The 20,024-nt window shown below is 38.4% G+C and overlaps 1 protein-coding gene across 2 annotated transcripts in view; it reads right to left on the reverse strand.

Moving 5' to 3' along the window:
- Positions 1–145: 145 nt before the first annotated feature.
- The window catches only part of LOC121729975 (ATP-binding cassette sub-family C member 4), a 62,376-nt gene continuing 42,497 nt past the window's right edge, over positions 146–20,024 (reverse strand). Inside the window, exons 3-25 of one of the 2 annotated variants that reach the window (XM_042118752.1) lie at positions 18,907–19,111; positions 17,944–18,169; positions 17,479–17,576; positions 16,964–17,161; positions 15,945–16,071; positions 15,120–15,269; positions 13,574–13,764; positions 12,625–12,789; positions 12,038–12,175; positions 11,179–11,346; positions 10,453–10,596; positions 10,013–10,266; positions 9,753–9,889; positions 8,936–9,145; positions 8,602–8,832; positions 7,284–7,390; positions 7,082–7,205; positions 6,528–6,698; positions 6,129–6,256; positions 5,774–5,896; positions 1,941–2,063; positions 1,650–1,810; positions 146–1,446 (exon numbers count right to left, since the gene is read on the reverse strand). In XM_042118752.1, the coding sequence (XP_041974686.1) occupies positions 1,173–1,446; positions 1,650–1,810; positions 1,941–2,063; positions 5,774–5,896; positions 6,129–6,256; positions 6,528–6,698; positions 7,082–7,205; positions 7,284–7,390; positions 8,602–8,832; positions 8,936–9,145; positions 9,753–9,889; positions 10,013–10,266; positions 10,453–10,596; positions 11,179–11,346; positions 12,038–12,175; positions 12,625–12,789; positions 13,574–13,764; positions 15,120–15,269; positions 15,945–16,071; positions 16,964–17,161; positions 17,479–17,576; positions 17,944–18,169; positions 18,907–19,111 (3,853 nt within the window). In that variant the 3' untranslated portion in view covers positions 146–1,172. Of the gene's footprint in view, positions 1,447–1,649; positions 1,811–1,940; positions 2,064–5,773; positions 5,897–6,128; positions 6,257–6,527; positions 6,699–7,081; positions 7,206–7,283; positions 7,391–8,601; positions 8,833–8,935; positions 9,146–9,752; positions 9,890–10,012; positions 10,267–10,452; positions 10,597–11,178; positions 11,347–12,037; positions 12,176–12,624; positions 12,790–13,573; positions 13,765–15,119; positions 15,270–15,944; positions 16,072–16,501; positions 16,629–16,963; positions 17,162–17,478; positions 17,577–17,943; positions 18,170–18,906; positions 19,112–20,024 lie in introns of both variants that reach the window. The other variant, XM_042118751.1, reaches the window with a different exon arrangement.

The raw sequence follows: 20,024 nt of genomic DNA on the forward strand, positions 1-20,024 counted from the left end.
TAAAACAGAGTTGAATATGCCTTGGCGAAAAACGTGATTCGTCGCTTTGACACTGCCCCTGTGTGAAAATAACTTAACCATTTATCGCAGTTGCCGCGAAGGAAATTCATAGGAAAATTTTGAAATGAAAGAAAAATTATTATATTCCTATTTTTATTTGATCGAGGTCAAACTATGGCAATCACAATATTTATTTCACAGTACCCATAATAACAAAATGTTATGATTGTAAATTAATAAAATAAATAACAATTTCTCCTACTCACTTTCCTTAATAACTAAACATCGTTCACTTACATATTTATCAGTCCGTGTTGGAATAAAATGCCGCTAAGTCATTATGTACAAGAGGTACTTAACATACACTTACCTATCTAGATATAATTATATTCCAAATATATAAATTCAAAAGTTTCTTACATTATTAGGCCAGAATTTGTATCAAAAAATTGTCTTGAATAGGCTTTGTAAACGCTTAGCGCGCAGGAGGACCGCGCTTTCAAAATGATTTCTTTAATTCTAGGTAGGTAAATAAGACATAAGAAGGACGTATTTTTGACCCTATTTTGTGACAGAAATTCTGATGCCATCTGAATATTACATCTACGCATACCACCTAGGTACACCTACCTACTCGACCTTTAGGTAACTTACAATTAGGGGAAGATAAACAAGTGTAAGTTGGAAGTGATGTATTCATACACTACTAAAATGGCAACGAAACTTATGCGAACGGTAAAGCCATTGGCATACGATAATGACTAAGTATATCTCTAAGTACCTAACTGCATTATTCCAAAACGTTATTCACGAGAAACTTAACAAATACAGAGCGCTCGGACAAAATGCATTCGCCAGATCCGATGGCGCAGATAGATATCAAAAATGTACCTATGGGATCTAGTATAACGCTTAGGGTCAATTCAGACCGCAATGCGACGCGTAGATGCATTTTTAAATTTGTATGTATGTGACAGATTTGTTTTCACACTCACGAAATCTGTCAATTCAGTTCTTTAGAAATGAAGATACGCGCGCGTTGCGATCCTGAATTGACCCTAAAGTGTCATGGCGCTTTCGATGCATTATGCCAAATCCCATACATTTTTGACATTTAACTTCGCTATCGAAACTGGCGAAAGCATTTTGACTAGGTAGCCACTAGCTTCGTCCTAGTCGACGACACCGCCATTGGCGATGAACGTCTTCTTCGCGACCTCAAAGAGCTGGGCGGACATCTTGTCGCTCGTCTCGTTGACCATCTTGGTGAAGTGTCCCTCGGGGTTGCTGAGCAGGCGGTAGGGGTAGTCGAACTCCACCAGCCGGCCGGAGTCCATCACCATGACGCGGTCGGAGTCCATGATGGTGTTGAGCCGGTGCGCCACTGTCAGCACGGTGCAATCGGCGAACCTCGTTCTTATCGTTCTTTGTATGAATTCGTCGGTCCTGTAAACAAAGTTTTATGTTTAGGCTTTGTCACAAACATACAAAACAGCCAACACGAACTGGTAAGTTCATTAGGTAGATCTGAATTTTATAAAACAATGATTTGACTATGGAAGCTCTTGTGTTCTATTGTGTTTCATCAGGCAACTGCAGTTAATTAGAACACCTATGTCCTAACAAAAAGGTAGAGGCGATAAACTTACTTAGGATCGACATTGGCGGTGGCTTCGTCCAGCACGAGTATGCGGTTTCCGCGGAGTATGGCTCGGGCCAGGCAGACCAGCTGCCTCTGTCCCAGTGAGAAGTTGGATCCACCTTCCGACACCTTGAAGTCCAGAGCTGGGATGGCTGCCTTTAGGTCGACCTGCAAGATTGGTAGGCATGTTAAATTATGAACGAAACACGACGATTTCTTTTAACTATTAGGTGAATATAAAAGTAATGTATCAAAAAATTAAATTGCAGCAAAGCACTAGAGAAGTTAGAATATTTACCGCTTCAAGAGCCTGCCATAGCGCATCGTCTTCGTACGAGTTGAAAGGATCCAAGTTGTATCTTATCGACGCGGAGAACAACACTGGTTCTTGAGGAATAATTGATATTTTCGATCTTAGGTCCTGTAAAAATAACAAAGTGTTAGGTAAGTACTCACATAAAGTTCTATTATCCTAAGATCCGACCGTAAAATTCTGCATGAATCGTTTTTTTCGATCAAATATATTTTAAAATAATCTTTAGAACGTATATAATGGATTAATGTTGGGTTGCCTTGTTAAAAGTAGCCGCAAGTACCTCTAATTGAGCAAAATGAAAGCCCGTAATACAAACTTGCGTGTATTCAATAGAAAAGTAAGAGAATTAAAAAGGAATGACATTGAGGAATGTCAGGACAATGCACATAAAAATAAAAACGCCTGTTAAATAAAAATAGCAATCTTGCGAGTTCTCGACGTCCTCAAATAATGCCAGGCATAATAATTATAGGCCTGAACATATGTCATATACAAAAGTGATGGCAACCCCAGTTTGCGGCTATCGTGCAACTGTCATCCATGGATATTCATGTACAAAATGCATAAAACTTTAATTTGGTATCAAAATGTTTACGGGCTGGCAACCCTAGGTTGCGGCCGACTTAGAGCTGGCAACCATTTATACCTTATTTTCTCACGTCATTTTCTTTCAAATGATGTAAAAAAAATATACATGCAAATTATGCATTTATCTCATGAGAATGTTCATGAGAACTTAATTAGAGGTACTTGCGGCTACTTTTGACAAGGCAACCCAACATTAATCCATTCTATACGTTCTAAAGATTATTTTAAAATATATTTGATCGAAAAAATGATTCCTGCAGGATTTTACGGTCGGATCCAATACAATGTTGTTTTTGTTATTTTATATTGTTTATAACACGGACGTAAAAAAAGTACGGACGTAACCTTCTCTAATCACGAGTGAAGCCTAGTTATGGCCGCCCGTGTAGGACGTGTGCGTGATATGAGGGTTGCCATATAAATCATAAATTTCCCTACTTTTAAATTTTGTAAACTCAGACAAGTTAAATGTATTTTTTATAGGTACTTAAACATATTTTTATGTTTTTTTCGCTTCAGAAATGTAAGCGGTTGTTAAAGATGTCATAATGAAAATATTATTTTTATGACACTATAGATAGAAAAAAACACATATTACGTACAGAGAAGTATATTATTTACATAACATTATTAGTAATAATGATTATGTACAAACATTTACAATAATAAAATTATTACTAGCTATTTGACCGAGCTTTGCTCGGTATTCGATAAAACACGAATAAAATGACATTTTCTAAAAATAATTCCTAGCTAGACATATTTATCGCCCCCGAAACCTATATAAGAAACCTGTATACGAAAAGATATAAGATACTTAAGTCCCATAACCCGTTTCATGAAACAATCAAGTAATGTTAAATAAATAATGGCTTGTTAAATCAGTTAACGGCCTGTTAGAGCTATCGAGAGTTCTACCATGCGCTAACGTCAAATCAAATCACCTAACATGGTGTTAAATTTATTCCTGGTCCATTCAATATTTTCATTCCTACTAGGTCTCAATGACGCTCGGGTGACTACACCAATAGCACCTTCCCTCCCCTACTACTGAAGGAAATCTAAGACAACAATTTTATCTATGGACGCTTCACACCACGTCAGTCTGACCCCGTGCTAAGTACCTGAAGGACTTGTGTTACGGGTACTAGACAACGGAAATATATTTAATACTGTTATACTATACATATATTTAAGATTTTTATTATATGATACACATATTTAATACACACCCATGACCCAGGAACTTTGAAAACTTTTTGTTCCGTCGGCAGGATTCGAACCCGCGACCCTCGGCTTGAGCCACCGACAGCCCACCCACTGAGCCACAGAGGTCGTCAAACAACAATATCCACTTTTGTAAATTAAGAAATTAATAGGGGTGTAGACTATTTTTAGGAAATATATTTATTTTACAGATGTACCATCAAGGAAGTTGATTCCTATGCAACTGACATACCAACGTTATTTGGTCGAATACTTAAGTCAATTCAATGTTAATTGTGATCTGTCGGCTGGGTTTGACGTAACGCAACCAAACTACTTATGTCCCCGATTTGCATAGGAATCAACTTCTCTGACAGTACATAAGTATTTTGTTACACCTAAAAATATGTATAAAAAATAAATACACTCTTATTTCAATTAAAAAAAATCACTTATTAAATATAAAAAAATATTATAAAGTTATTAAGTAAAATATGTCCATTTTCGGTAATTCTATAATACAAACTCTCAAAAAAACAATAATTTGTATTAGATTTCGTTTACTGTCTACACCCCTATTATTGTATTCCTGCCTAATTACTGGTCAATAGTATGCTAAATACTTACATGACACTAATAAAAGACAATAAAATTAATTATTTGATTATTTAAAAATAATTTAAAATTTTCCCCGGTTTGGGGAAAATTTCCCCACTTTGTTATGGACATTACTGACCTGTTGAAGTTGAATTAATATTTACATTATTTTATCAAAATACTTTAAAAATATGTTATCTTACCTATGAAATATTATTCCTTGAAGTTTTTTGTGTAAGGTTGTATTGTTCTTGCACCATTTTACAACACAAGATGGCATATTTATTTTTATTTATGAATGACAAAGATGTGTCACCGCGATGCAGTCTAATTGCGTAATGGCGGTACGATCGGCTTATTACAGTGCGAGTGTTTGTGCAAGATGTGTACATATGATCGCCTGGGCTTATTAAGGGTGCTTCACTCATTTCTTAATGGCGATCCGTCCGTATTTTTTTTACGTCCGTGGTTTATAATGCAAATAAAGAATTTATAAATAAATAAATAAATATATGTATCATATTTTCATTTAACTTCGGTTACTCAAATGATAGTTTTATTTTCCATTTCTAGATAATTTTTAGTAACTCGCTGGTCATCTTTGAATCCTAATAATAGTCCTATATGAGCAGATTCCATCCCAATCCGCTCATTCGTAAGGCTGTGGACTACGAACATGACGCATCATTCCGATACCCCTTCAGACGGCCTAAGCATATCTTAGCCGACCCTGTAGACCCCATCACAGAATACGTAACGTACTGTGTACAGTTACGTAAACACAAATCACACTCACCCGCGTGGTTAGTACTGCACCGGGGACGACGCCGGCGCCTTCCCCGAGGACTTAACACGACCCGAACGACAAACAGACAGACCGACCGAAATCCGGTGCCGAGCTCGATCCCGGGTTCGAGTTCGCATGCGGATAGCATAGGAACACACCTAAATCATGACCGCGACCGCGACATTGTCGTAGAGAGCTCTACCAATTACTTTGACATTAGAACATACACGCATGTGTCACCCCAACCGGACTCGGAAGGGGAGAGGGACGGCCCTCTTTTAAGCAATAACATTAATAACTTGAGCTCATCTACCGCGATAACTCGTACGCAGCTAGTTTGTGCTACCGCGCGCGAGCAGCCTCACTCGTCTGAGAGTGAGTAAGGGGTCGGACCCCTTAAGAGCAGGGGGGACCCGTGTCCCCACGTCAGATAAAAATAGCTTATTTTCGTAGCTCTCCCCAATATTGCCCGATTAGAATGTCACACGTGTGACTTTAGGGGAGGGGGCCAGGCTCCGCTCATTGTTTATCTCCAAACTAACTAGCAACAGACTAGTTATAGCCACGATTAAACTACCATGGTCTTAACCAGACCAGTAGCTTAGACCCTTTCGAAAAAAAAAGAGCAGATTCCTACCTGTAGTGCTAAGCTGCCAGTGTCCACACCGTCTATGATAACTTCTCCTTCCACGATGGCAAGTCTGAACAATGACGATATCAGCGAAGATTTTCCGGCACCCGTTCGCCCGACTATTCCCACCTGTGTACAAAATATGAAATTACAAACAGATAAATTTATAAACTATGCAAGCGATTGAAGTAATTTGAGTGAGATCACGGAATTGAGCGGTAGTCGATTATGATTACAGTGATCATGGCTTTTTAAGTGCATAGTGCATACCTACCTAACGTCGAGTAAGAAGTGAAGACATGTAAGTTATTCAATAATTTTTATATACTTAAATGACAAATCATCCAAAGATGTTTCTCACCTTCCAGCCACTCTCAATGACTAAGTTTAGGTTCTTGAGTACAGGCAAGTCTTCTGGTGTGTATTTCATGTAGCAATTTCTGAATTCCAGTTGGCCGCGTGCTGGCCAATTTTTAGGCGTTTCCTTGGCTGGAATGATAAAAAACCTATCAGAATAGCAAGACATAAAACTATCAGTACGCTGACCTATAAAAATAGGAGGCAGTTGCCAAGTGTTAAACATTCGAACAATTTCCAAGGATATAAAATGTTTTAAATCTTGTTCAACCGCAATTGTCAAATTTTTACAATGTGATGCCGTTAGAATATTATACTTTATTTCTATTCATCTTTAGTCTGAGCGTATTGGGCATAATATTATAATCTATATTACCTATAAACTTATTAATAAATTACTGACCTCCCTTATCCCACTGCGGTTCCCGCTCGATGTGCGTGTACTGCAGGATTCTCTCCACGCTGGTCATCTGCGAGATGACCTCGGCAGTTTGCCGCACGCCGAATTGCAACATGCCCGTCAATATCAGAGTCTGGGATATTGCCAACCCCACGTTGCCAGAGAATATGGTTTCTGTGAAATAATCGCGGTTATGTAATTTCATACGATTGTGATATTATGTTACACATTATGTAACTAACGGAGAAATCTGGATGAACAAAGGCCTCTTTTGTATAAATGGACATTGTTCAATACTATATTGTGAGTTTTCCAATTTCAGACCAAGAGCACAATGCGACTCAGTGGCAAAGTGTGCTAATGCTTAAGAACGTGAATTAGGCTTTTTGAAACATTTAACGTAGATCATTATGCCGCAGTCCGCACTATCCACACGCTTTTGACTGATTTTCCATACTCTATCTGTCAAGTTAAGTGGTGAATATCCTATCCGGCACTTATCAGGAAGTGGTGAAACAAGCCCTGATTGTGTTTTTCAATAAATTGGCGAAACTTACTGCTATCAATGACTAGGAAGGCAACGATGACGATGGTCAAGTAAAGGACGCAGATGAAGTCCAGCCAAAAGCCAAGAGTAACTCCGCTGGCGAGGTAGCTGCTCCAAGTTGAAGTGTGCACGTCCTTAAACATAAATATTCCAGTTAGTTTTGTATTGAAATTGGAGTTTTTTAAAGAGTTTTCAAAAGATAGAAGATATACCTGGAAACGATCGAATTCCTTGATAAGCCTTTGTTGGGCACCGGCTGATCTGATAGTACTGATTCCGTTGAGGGTGGCGGACATGTGAGAGAATACAGGACTGCGAGCTGGAAGAAGGAAACAATAATTAACATAATTAGCACATCGGGTAGATAAAATGTTAAAAAAGCGGCCAAGTGCGATTTGGACTCGCCCATGAAGGGTACCGCAGCAGCAATAAGGTTTATTTTTATGAAATTAAAAGGTTTTTGATTTATTTTTATGTTTCAGTTGATTTAATGAAAGTTTATTTAAGGTTTATCATTTATGACGTGTAAAAAAAAAACTACTTGATAGATTTCGTTCAAACCAATTTTCGTTGGTAGTTTTAATAGTAATGTACTATCAGAGAAGTTGATTCCTATGCAAATCGGGGACCTAAGTAGTTTGGTTGCGTTACGTCAAACCCAGCTGACAGATCACAATTAACATTGAAATGACATATTCGACCAAATAACGTTGGTCTGTCAATTGCATAGGAATCAACTTCCTCGATGGTACATCATATATTTTTTTAGACTTATCATGCCCCTACTTTGGAAGTTAGAGGGGGGGGGGACACATTTTACCATTTTGGAAGAGTCTCTCTCGCAAACTATTCAAGTTAGAAAAAAATGAAATTAGAAACTTTAATATGATTTTTAAAGACCTATTCATAGATACCCCACACGCATAAGTTAAATGAAAAAAATTTTTTTTTGTTGGTGTAAGGTTTACCATTTATGACGTATAAAAAAAACTGCTTGCTAGATATCGTTCACACCAATTATCGTTGGTAGTTTTTACAGTAATGTACATTATATATTTTTTTTTAGAATTATCATGCCCTTACTTTAGAAGTTAGAGGGGGGGGGGGGGGGGACACACATTTTACCACTTTGGAAGAGTCCCTCTCGCAAACTATTCAGGTTAGAAAAAAATGATATTAGAAACCTCAATATGATTTTAGAAGACCTATCCATAGATAAAAATTTTTTTTCATCTAACCTAGTACCTATGGGGACCCCTAAAATTTTTAATAACTTTTCCATTTTTGTATCAAAATCTTAATGCGGTTCACAAACTACATCTACTCACCAATTTTCAATAGTACAGCTCTTATAGTTTCGGAGAAAAGTGGCTGTGACATACGGACGGAAAGACAGACAGACAGACAGACATGACGAATCTATAAGGGTTCCGTTTTTTGCCATTTGGCTACGGAACCCTAAAAATGAACTTGAAGAGTAAAAGCGAGTTTAGAAAAGAGGGGCATTCAAAAAGCAAAAGTTATACTTACTTGTGCCTTCGAGACGCTTAATTGATTGAGCTGACTTCAGATATATCTGGAGAATCATGTAGAACACCAGTAGAATACAAGTGGTAGGTAGCAGGGTCCACACTAGGGCAGCTGCGTTTAAGGCCAATATACTGGACATCACAAGGTAGATCTGTATGCACTCCAGGAAGAAACGCGGTAACAGTTCATCCAAGGCACCCATATCCTTTGAGAAACGGTTCAGAATACGACCTGCGAATAGAATTCTTGTTGAAACTATCGTTATATTTATACGGTAGAGTTAGATATTGTAATTTTGTTTATATGTATAACTCTTAAGGGTAGATTTACATACCTGATGAATTAGTGTCAAAGAATCTCATAACACCACGCAGCATGGAATGGAACATGTCGTTATGGAGGTTCCTGGAAGCCGTCATGCAGACCTTGAAGAACATGAACGCTCGGGCCGTGATGAAGAAGATGCAGCAGATGATGAGTATCGTGTATATGTACAGATACTGCACGGTGTCCAGTGGGCCGATGTATGCGTGGATGTCCATACCTGAAAGAATAGGGATGATGACAAGGTCAAAGATTAGCGAATTTTGTTAATAAAATTAAGAAATTACGGTAAAAAAATAAGTGTTCTTAAAATTTCAGCTTTATAGCATTTGTATTTTTTTTGTTATGCGCCTTCAAAGTCAAAGATATTCAAGTCGATTTTTTTTTCAATTAAATTTCTTAATATTTGTATACAATTCGATAACTTATGCAATTAAAAGCAACTTTTGTTATGAAACCACTTTCATAAACGCAATATTTAATATACCTGTCGAACAAAGTTGTCTCCCGATGCGTACAAACTACGAAAGACTGACGTCATACTTTCGTAGCACTTTGTATGGAGCGTTTCGGGCAGGTCTTTTTTATGAGATATTTGAATTGTCATATCTTGGTGAATTTTTAAGCTATGAGAGTCATTCTTTCAGCGATGTTTCTATTTTTTAAGTGTCTTTCAATTACCGATAAGAAAAAAAAAATAGTCAACATGCCAATTCAAGATATTAGATTGTAAAGACATTGCCAAATATTATAAAATCGATATTACCAAAACGGTTATATGCGTTTTCTATGTCTTATTGTTAGTTTAAAGCAGCATAAGAACTTACTTGGTTTAACTTCAATTCCGGTAAAGTAACTAGCAAAGCTGAAGGTAGAGTTGGCCCTTTCGTTCACGTCCATGTCAAAATCGTCTGCGATTGTGTTGTTCTTTTCTCTTTCCTTGAGCCGTGTGACTTCGTTTGTCCTAAAATGCAGAAGTATCAACACGTGGTTTCTTTGACAGTTGCTCTTTTTCCGACATCCAAAAAAAGGAAAGTTCTATGTTTGGCTGTGGATATATTTTTTTGACAGTTTTTGTTAAACTTACCAGAACATCACCCAATAGTCGCAAAGTGTTGCAGATAGTTGTCCGATTACTAGAAGGAGCACCATCAGCAATAGTCTTGGCGCTTTGCCGCCCGCCCTCATGTAGGCGCCATACACATGCCAGCCCATAGAGCCAGACTCTCTTTCTTCCTCTTCCATCTCTTGTGCAGGAATTTCGGTTCCGATAGACACAGCCGAAGCCAGGGAAGCTCGTCGGCAAGTCGAAACAATTGACGCTCGTCTAGTTGTAGATACCTGGATGTAATTGTGGGTATTTTAGAAGGTTTAGATTGTATGGCTGACAGACTTTTAGGCCTGTTACGAAGTTTTTGCAGTAATTTTATAGAGTTCAAACGATGGATGGTTTGATAGAATTTTTCTATTCGTCTTGAAAAAATCTGTTGCAGTCTGTTATCTAAATTTCAATGACATAAAACTTACCCTCGAGGCGCGACGTGACAATGGCATGGGCTTTTCCACGTCCTCATTAGTTTCATTTGCATCGTGAGTAGTGTCCAGTAGCTTAGCGAAGTCTTTGCCCGATGAGACTAGTTCTGAGTAGCTCCCGGTAGCTTCGATGGATCCCTAAGAAACACAAAAAATGTTGTTAGGAACTATTTGCCACACATTTTTTAGCAAGAACCCTACCAAGAATCTAATTAATTGGAAAAGAAACTATAAGTACACTAAAAGTGTACCATCAAAAAATTGATTCATAGGCAGATGACGGACCTACATCAAAGGTCGTATTGTGCCAAATCAATATTAGGCGTGATCTGTCGGCTGGGTTTGATATAACACAACCAAATTACGTAGGTCCGTCATCTGCCTATGAACCGACTTCTCAGCCCTATATAGTAGACAAGCGTAAACGCTAACACAATGTATGCGATTTGACATAAATCATCACTTTGCTAGCGAATACTAATGTCAAATCCCTTTTGTGGCGTTGGCGTTTACGATAATTGCTTGCCGCTTGTCTAGGCCCTCTGATAGTACATTATTTTCCTTAGGGCCTGTTTCACCACTTCCTGATAAGGCTATCCACCACTTAACTTGACAGATAGAGTATGGACAATCTGTCAAATAAGCCTATACGGCACCTTATCAGGAAGTGGTGAAACAGGCCGTTAGTCTATGATAGTATTAAGGGGAAGAATATCTTACGTTGTTCAGAATCACGATGTAGTCGACGGCTTTGAGGTAATGCAGTTGGTGGGTGACGAGAATCCTCGTGCTGTGCCGCAGGTAGCCGTTGATGCACTCGTCGAACAGCTGCCGGCCGACGTGTGCGTCCACTGCCGACAGCGGGTCGTCCAGCAGGTAGATGTCAGCCTAGTGAATAATTAGTCCAGGTTTATAACAAAGGTATTATCATATTAAGCTTAACAAAGGTATTATCATATTAAACTGGAGGGCGCTTAGACATATTTTATTACGTAGATCGAAAGTTTCAAGCTGTTATATACTCGTATTACAATTTACAAGGGACTTGAACCGTCAATATATTAATATTATCTCAAATGAAAGGTGAATAACTTGTTTTTTTTTTTCATGAAATCGATCCAACACAAAATTGCGTTTTCTTTATTACCTGCCTGCAAATGGCTTTGTAATCACTTCTGCTTCAATAGATTCTTATCATAGAAAATAGCTTATTATTATTTGCCGTTTCGAGAGCCAATCCGTAACCTTGAAACTTTGAACCTTACATTAAAGTTTTGAAATATATACTCAGGGCCGGTTTTAGCACTACCATCGCCCGGGGCGAGATTTCTTCGGCGCCCAGGGTGCTGATAGTGCTGAAAAAATTTGGCGCCCCTTTTGTCGGCAGACAGCGCCCCTTTTTATCCGGCGCCCTGGGCGGTCGCCCACCCCCCCCTAACGCCGTACTGTATATATAGTGATAAGTGTCTTGGGCGGCCATTCATTTGTGATGGACCATTTTTGAACATATTACCTAGCTAGTAGTTAGGTAAGTCAAAATCAAAATACATACTTAAGGAAAAATTTGAAAAAATATTACCTGGCGGTATACAGCTCTTGCAAGGTTGATACGAGCTCTTTGACCTCCTGATAGTGAGGCACCCCGCTCTCCAACCAGCGTCTGGTCTCCGTGAGGGAATTGTTGGAAGTCCTTTTGTAGAGCGCACACTCTTACAACCTGAAAATGTTAATATCGTTAAGAAACATCAAATCGCTTGTGTAGTAATTTTTGGTTGTGAATTAGTGTGTCGATGTAGTCGTACTCGTAGTATAATATACTATATTATATCGACACAATAATTAAATGATTACAATGTATATTATGTATTACATTAGGCGCTTACTGAAAACCAGCGTTGCGACTACGGTCGCAACACATGCTGAGTAAGCACCTATTTGGTAAAGGTGTTGAAATGTTTTTTAATTGTTTAGTTTGTTTGTATTGTTTACCAAATAAAGTTTGTTTGTTTCTTTCTTTCTTGGTATTACTGAGAATTTTTTGAGTGACCAATAATAATAATAATTATTATTATGAAGAAAATCATACACTTAACGTGTATGATTTTCTTCATAATTTGTATATATTCAAAATAAGTTCGTCATGCTAAATGAGTTCAGAATACGAACCTCCATATATTTTTTGGGGTTATAAGGCAGGCCGAACAGGATGTTCTGTCGGACGGTGGCCACGAACAGCCATGGCTCCTGGCAGGCGTACGACAGGGGCCCGGACAGGTATATGCTGCCCTGCGTGGAACGTAGCTCATTGAGTAGCAGCTGCAGGACGGAACTCTGAAAACACAATGTTTTTTTAATCCCCGTGGAAATAGAGGGGTGACATTTTGACGTGTCTGCATGTCTGTTTGTGTTTGTGTCTATCCGTGGCTAGGGATATGTCATATTGCTATACTGTGCCGTGGCATTGTAACAACCAGTTTCTATCTAGTTTTTTTTTGCTTGAAAGCTGACATGATCGAGACTGTTCTTAGCCATAATTCATCATCATCAGCCTTTTCGCTGTTAGATAATTTCGTTTTTTATTTGATATTTCTTAATTTATATTTATTATAAACTGTTAAGTGAAATATAATAAACTATTCACGATATACATCCGTTTATTCAGCTACGGCATGTCAGAAACAAAATAAAATCGTGTGCATTTTTCAACTAACCGGGAGGAATGTTCACTGACTCTGTGAAACTATTCTTGCGTGACTTTCAAAATTGTTTGCAATGTTCATCCTCTACAAACGCCTATACAAACGCCGAATATACAGAAGTCATGGTGGTGTATTGGCACTTTGCCACTTAAAGGGGTTGACAGAAAATGTAGAGGATAATTCAAAATTTAAAATAAGGGCTATAACTCACAGGGACGCCACCGCGACGTAGCCAGCGACGTCCAAGCAACGTCTTATACGTCGCCTCAAAGCGCTGTTCTTCTTAAAGTTAAGTTAAAAAACACTGCTTTGCGGCGACGTATAGGTGAACTGGTAATGTCAATGGCTACGTCGCGATGGCGTCCCGGTGAGTTATAGCTCTTAAAGTTAATTAATCATTAAAGTGATAAGCTTACCTTTCCCGATCCAACGGACCCGATGATGGCGCAGAGTTTTCCCTTAGGGATGGTGATGTTAATGTTTTTAAGTGTGACGGCGTCGTCGGTCCACCTGGCGGATACGTTCTGGATGCTGATGCCCACGTCGGGGCTCGGCGGTACAGCGTTGTGACCCGGACCCATGATACCCTTTTCGTTGCAGTCGAATCCTGGAAAATATTCATAAGTGTTATCAGATGGCGGACCTACGGAATTTGGTCGACTTAATATGTCAAACCCAGCCAACAGATCACGACTAATATTGAAATGACATAACCCGACCAACTGACGTAGGTATATCAACTGCCTGCGAATCAATTTCCTCGATCGTATATTATGTTGGGAATATTTTCTGGAGATACTATTATTTGTGAGAGTTGTGTGGTGTGGCTGTCTACGTTTGCTCGTGATGGACCAACAGAAGTGATTGCAAAAGTGAAGAGGAACACATTTGCCCATCACTGGCGTTGATTGTGCATGCTATCGAGTATTGACAGCTTCGCAGTTATGGAGCAATCAAAATTGCAATAATATAGTTCAACATGGCCTAAGAGCCCCCACAGACTACACATTTTTAGTCGGCCGATAGTTTGATCGAAAGCTTAATCAGTACGAAGATGTATGAAGGTGCGCACACTAAACGATTTGTATCTGCCGATAATAATGTACTGAAATCCGAATTTGGTCACACTATCGGCTGACTAAAAGTCTGTAGTCTGCGTGGGCTTTAGAGCCCCCTAAAGTTGTTAAACTAATATGTATTCTGTGCCTAAAAGTAAAGTAGGGCTGCCATCATCTAAATTGCTGTCGCCGGTCAAGCACGGCAAAATTCCTGACCATTAGGACGCCCTTCAAACTAGGACAAATCCGGAGAAATCTGAACGGATGGCAGCCCTAGCCCAAAGTAGACACTCTACTGTATGTGTAGTAGCGACTTTAATATGTTTACGTGTGACGTAAAATAATTTGCATTGGAATGGAAAAACTCGGTTGGAATAGTCATAACTTGTTTGTATTTCGATTTATAATGATCGGGTTTGATAATAATCATAAAAAATGAAGCAGGTCGAATGACGAGAACTTACGAATCACGTTACATAATAATATCACAATAGTATCTTGTCTCATATTACCTGTGTTCAATTTCATTATCACAATTTTGCAGCTACATTTTATCAATATAACAAACAAAGCCTAATTAAAATCAATGATTTCATTGGGAATAGGGTGGCCCTATACAGGCTACTATAAAATAATTTTTATTGTAATTAAAATATAATTAGATCTTAAGACATAATATTGTTATATTATTTTTTGAAAAGATAAATTTTCCATCGTGTTGGTAAAAGAGCCCCGTAGGAGTTTCTTACGCTGGTTCTTTTCGCCGGGTTAGTTCCCGAACCGGTGGTAGGCACCATAGTACCAACGTTCAGAAAAAAATGTAAAAAATTAATTCTAAATAAAAAAATATTTGATTTGATCTGCCTCCAAATAAAGACATGAAACCTTTTACGTTGGAACGTACCTGGATTGTAAATGCCTTCGTCGTCAATTTTCTTGAATGTGTTCTGACAGAGATCCAATTCGCTGAGATTCTTGTTCTTTTTGTTCTCGACCATTTGTACGAGCTTCGCTATGTCGACGTCCGCGACGCTCCGGAGGTCTTCGCGTTCATCTGTTACATAAACTCCTATTCAATCTCTGTGCCTGCATTGCTGAATTGAGTAATTTAGTTTACGATTGAATATTTCTTAGCATCTTAATGGAAAACTAAAATTATGGTAAGTTATTACGTAGGTATTATTCAAGAGAACTTAGATATAAAAGAGCAAGTTAAATTATTTCAAAATTTGTATTTTACAACTATCTTATAATTTATCTATCAAATATCCTGTCGCACTCAGAGTAGAACATTAATTATTATTATGTACTTAGATGTAATTACTTAATTTAAAATTTTGACATAAGTCTCATTACATTATCTGTCAAGATCTTCATTAAATTGAATGTTAATCGCAATTAAATGTCTCTGAGTGCGGCAGAAAGAGCCGTAAGAAGACTGTGGATTGTGGAACTTATGAATAATAAAATATACGAGTTAGTGGTTAGTTTCACAAAAAGCAATCTACTCAAGTATTTCGAGCATTAGAGCGTGTTTAAAGTAGCATGCAGTATACGTATACCTACACCCCCTAAAGCGGTTAGAGCTCAGCATTTTATCAAAAATATTAAGGTAAAGACAGGTCTCAGGATATCGGAACGGAGAACTTTAGGTGTTCGCAACTTAAAAACTTGGCCATATTTTTTGGCGAAGTAGCTGATATAAAAGGGTACATAATTCATATCATACCTAGGGACATGAGACGTTCTATGCGGAGTATCGAAATGTACGACTCCGTTAACATGGACAGGCTATTAGGCATATGTACAGCTAATGAAGCTTGTAGAATGTTAAACATTTGAGCCAGTGGAAATGCCTGCAAAGACCATACGGAGACATCGTTTATTATTCGTGTTACACTTTTCGCTGCTACATATTACTATCAGAGTAATTGATTCATAGGCAGATGGTCGAGCTACGTAATTTGGTGGCGTTATGTCAAACCTAGCCGATAGATTACTACTAACTATTGAATTGACATAATGCGACCGAACGACGTAGATCCGTCGTGCTTAGGAATCAATTTCTTCGAGGGTGCTAGTTGCTACACATAATTAGTAACTACCACTACTAGTGATATAACAAATCGACCCCCCAATTTTCTACAACATATAGGGTTAACGACAACACAGACGATAAAGTTAGTTCAGTTGACACGTAGAGCCATTGTTATAAGTAGGACTCTTCGTAATACGAACAGATAAGTTTCATGCAGTGGCTTTCGAGGTCCTTTCGACCCCACGTACCCATCAGCATGAAAGATTCGAGACGCTGGACCGAAATGAGGGCTTCGGCCAAAAACGACACAGCGTGGGACATGATAATTGATAGGGTGCCCTGTAGAGTGTTGTAGAATTGCGCCAGTGGGAATACCTGAAAATTACATTCGATCAAAATATACATCATCATCAATAACGGGTTCGGACCGTTTTTAACCGACTTCCAAAAAACGTTATATGTTCGGCTGTGGATATTTTTTTTTAGTTTCATTTAGTTTTACGTGTTACACGTTTAATAAATATTCATTTTCTTGACAGGAATTTTCAATTTTAAGGCTTTGAAACAGATAACGCAATAGGCGCATTGCAATCACATTTTTAATTAATGGGACATACTTATTTGTCTTAAGGCAGGATTATCCTGTCCACCGTCGAATTCGAAAATCTTCTTGACTTATATTAAATTGGGCTCTATAAAATGTTACTTACAATGTCAGCAGTCACTTGGTATCCGAATAGTGAGTAGGAGAGTAGAGTGATGTAGAGGGAGAGTCTTTCGGTGAAGACCATAAAGCTGAGGTAGACCCCTCGCAGGTAGGAGGCGGACGTGATGCAGTTGATCTCGTTCTTACGAGCCAGCGCCACCACTTGCTCGAATGGTTTTTCCCACGCGTACATTTTTATAACCTGAAAATTTTTAATTTTAAAATATATTTTATTTCCTTTTGTGTTATAATTGCTATTTATAACCGAAAATATATCGCAGTTGATTTAGGTTTGCTTTACATATTCAGGTATATCATTTGTAACTGCATTTTGTTTTGATTGATGATGGTGATTGGTGAGAAAATTTGCTGATGATGATTATATAGAGATATATATTATATACAGTAGACCACGCTAATCCGGCCCCTGGCTAGTTCGGCGCCCTATCTATCTACAGCTGCAGCAGATATCTAAACTGTTGAAATAATAAAATCAAGCTGATTCATTATTTAATATACCTGCATGCCGCTGATGATTTCGTCCATGATGCGGACACGTTCGTCAGTTTTCACAGCGGTTTTCATACGAAGAATAGCGGCTAGTTTACTCATATAAGCTGCAATTAAAAAAATAATGGTAAGTAAATTTACTATTTTTAGACGTAACAGCTTTGTTTGTTGCCAAAATTTGCTGTAAAGACTGTATTTACAAGTTATAAAACGAATTCGCTTTGTAGGTACATATCAAAAGGATTTAAGTATGTGAGTAAAATGTAAATTTTATTTTGTGTATGCTAATTTCGTTTCGTATAAATTATGAATTAAGTACAAAAAACAAAGAATTTCAAGTTGGGTTATTACGGCGACAAAGCGTCGACTTTTCTACGATATAAATCTACGAGTATTGGTAGTTGCTTTCCAGTTATATTATACCCTTATTTCCTTCCTTATTACAAAGGGTTAAGGGTTATAGTATCTACGTACATTGCACTGGCAGGGTTTGTAGGACAATTCCAATGACACCAACGATGGCTGCGTAGCCTATTTTCAGGTAGATCAAGTAGCAGACGAGCACCACTTGAAGCGGCAGCAGCCAGATGAAATGGGTGTAGATGAAGGCGTAGTCGAATCTGTTCACGTCGTTGGAGAGCAGATTCACCACCTGACCTGCCGTGGTCTCGGCCAGCGCGCCTGAACTCATGCGCATTACCTGAAGAGTGAGAATTCAACTATCAAAACAATTCTAAATTGGTTTTATGTATGAATAATTATGATATTAAATATCCACGTTTGAAAACAGAATTTTCTACATGTAATTGTCGAGCTCTAGAATATAATTCTGGTTTAAGACATTTATTTCTCAAAAGAACTTACACAATTCACTTAACTGAGAAAATATACAATAATTATCAGTTTACTAGCTCTAAGCGTACCGAGTGTACAGGCTTACAATAATACATTATAATATTATAAACTTTGCTCAAAACATTACAATTTACAAACCTTATTCATAACTAATTAGTAATTAATTTTTGTTTTCGTTTTGAGGGTGGACAGTAAAAACTTACGTAAAAACAGAATAACATCATGGATCTCATATTTAAATATAATTCACTTAGATAACAATCCATCGTAGAATTTCAAGTATCTAATGTATTTTCGAGCAAATCTAACCAACACCAAGAAGAAACTCGATCCAAAAATTTGCTCCTATGTCGTAGGTTACACGCTCAGTCTGGCATCAGTTCAGTCTATCAATCTGAGATTGACGCTAGATTGATGGCTAAAAAGTATGTACTCGTAAAAATTTTTATCAATCATCAATCCGTGGGTTACACGTTCAGTTTCGCGTCAATCTTTACCAGGGCTACTGATTGATGGATAAGATTGATGAGAACTTAACGTATAACCTCCGACTATGATATTATATGAATAGTTAAAATATACCTTTCTATAGATGAGCGAGCAGGCAGCTATGCGCACTTTCATGCCGAACTGCTGCGTGGAGAAGGTGCCGTGGTGGTTGAGGAAGGCGATGAGCAGCGACATGAGGATGACGGAGGCGGCGCAGTAGATCGCCTGCTCGTACGTCATGTCCGACCCTGGCTCCCAGTACGACAGCATCATGCTCAGAGCCACCGGCTGGAAAGGCCTGGAAATGTTTTGTTTCGCGTTAAATATAGAAGACAGAAAAAGAGTGACATAGCGGCTTAGGTAGGTGCTACACTAATCTTACTCTAACTGCCGCACTCACATTTAATTATGGTTAACCTTCAATTTAATGAAGAGTTTGACAGATAATATATATTTTTTTAATGAAATCAGGGGGCAAACGAGCAAACGGGTCACCTGATGGAAAGCAACTTCCGTCGCCCATGGACACTCGCAGCATCAGATGAGCTGCCGGCCTTTTAAGAGGGAATAGGGTAATAGGGGAGGGTAGGGATGGGAAGGGAAGGGAATAGGGGAGAGTCTGTGAGAACGTGGTATTTCTCCGGCCGAGCCGGCCCATTCGTGCCGAAGCATGGCTCTCCCACTTAATACCATAATGTATGAGGCTTATGTCAAAATTTTTAAATTAATTACATTTAAGTAATGTTCGACTCTGACTGCGGCAGCTGCTTCCTACAGACGAATGGCACTTGTCGACGATACGTGTCGTCGCTGGATATCTTTTCATTGATTTTTTTTTATCAAATTCCGTTCGGCTGTACAAGAATAAACTAAAATGTGTACGTAAGCTATTGAATAATATTAAGGAACTTCGTTCTAAAAATGTTTGGTCGTTGATTTGTACCGAACCTTTTTCTAAGCTTGTCCCGATATGCTCCTGATTAATAGGACATGTTCTGTACCCAAAAGGTAAAAACGGGATCCTATTACTAAGACTTCGTTGTCTGTCCGTCTGTCTGTCTGGCTGTCTCCAGGCTGTAACTCAAGAACGGTAATAGCTAGAGAGTTGAAATTTTCACAGGCTATGTATATATCTGTTTCCGCTATAATAACAAATACTAAAAACAAAATAAAATTAATATATTTGGGGGACACCCATACAACAAACGTGA

Source organism: Aricia agestis, chromosome 8 (genome assembly GCF_905147365.1).
Source record: "Aricia agestis chromosome 8, ilAriAges1.1, whole genome shotgun sequence".
In the NCBI taxonomy this organism is placed as follows: Eukaryota; Metazoa; Arthropoda; class Insecta; order Lepidoptera; family Lycaenidae; genus Aricia; species Aricia agestis.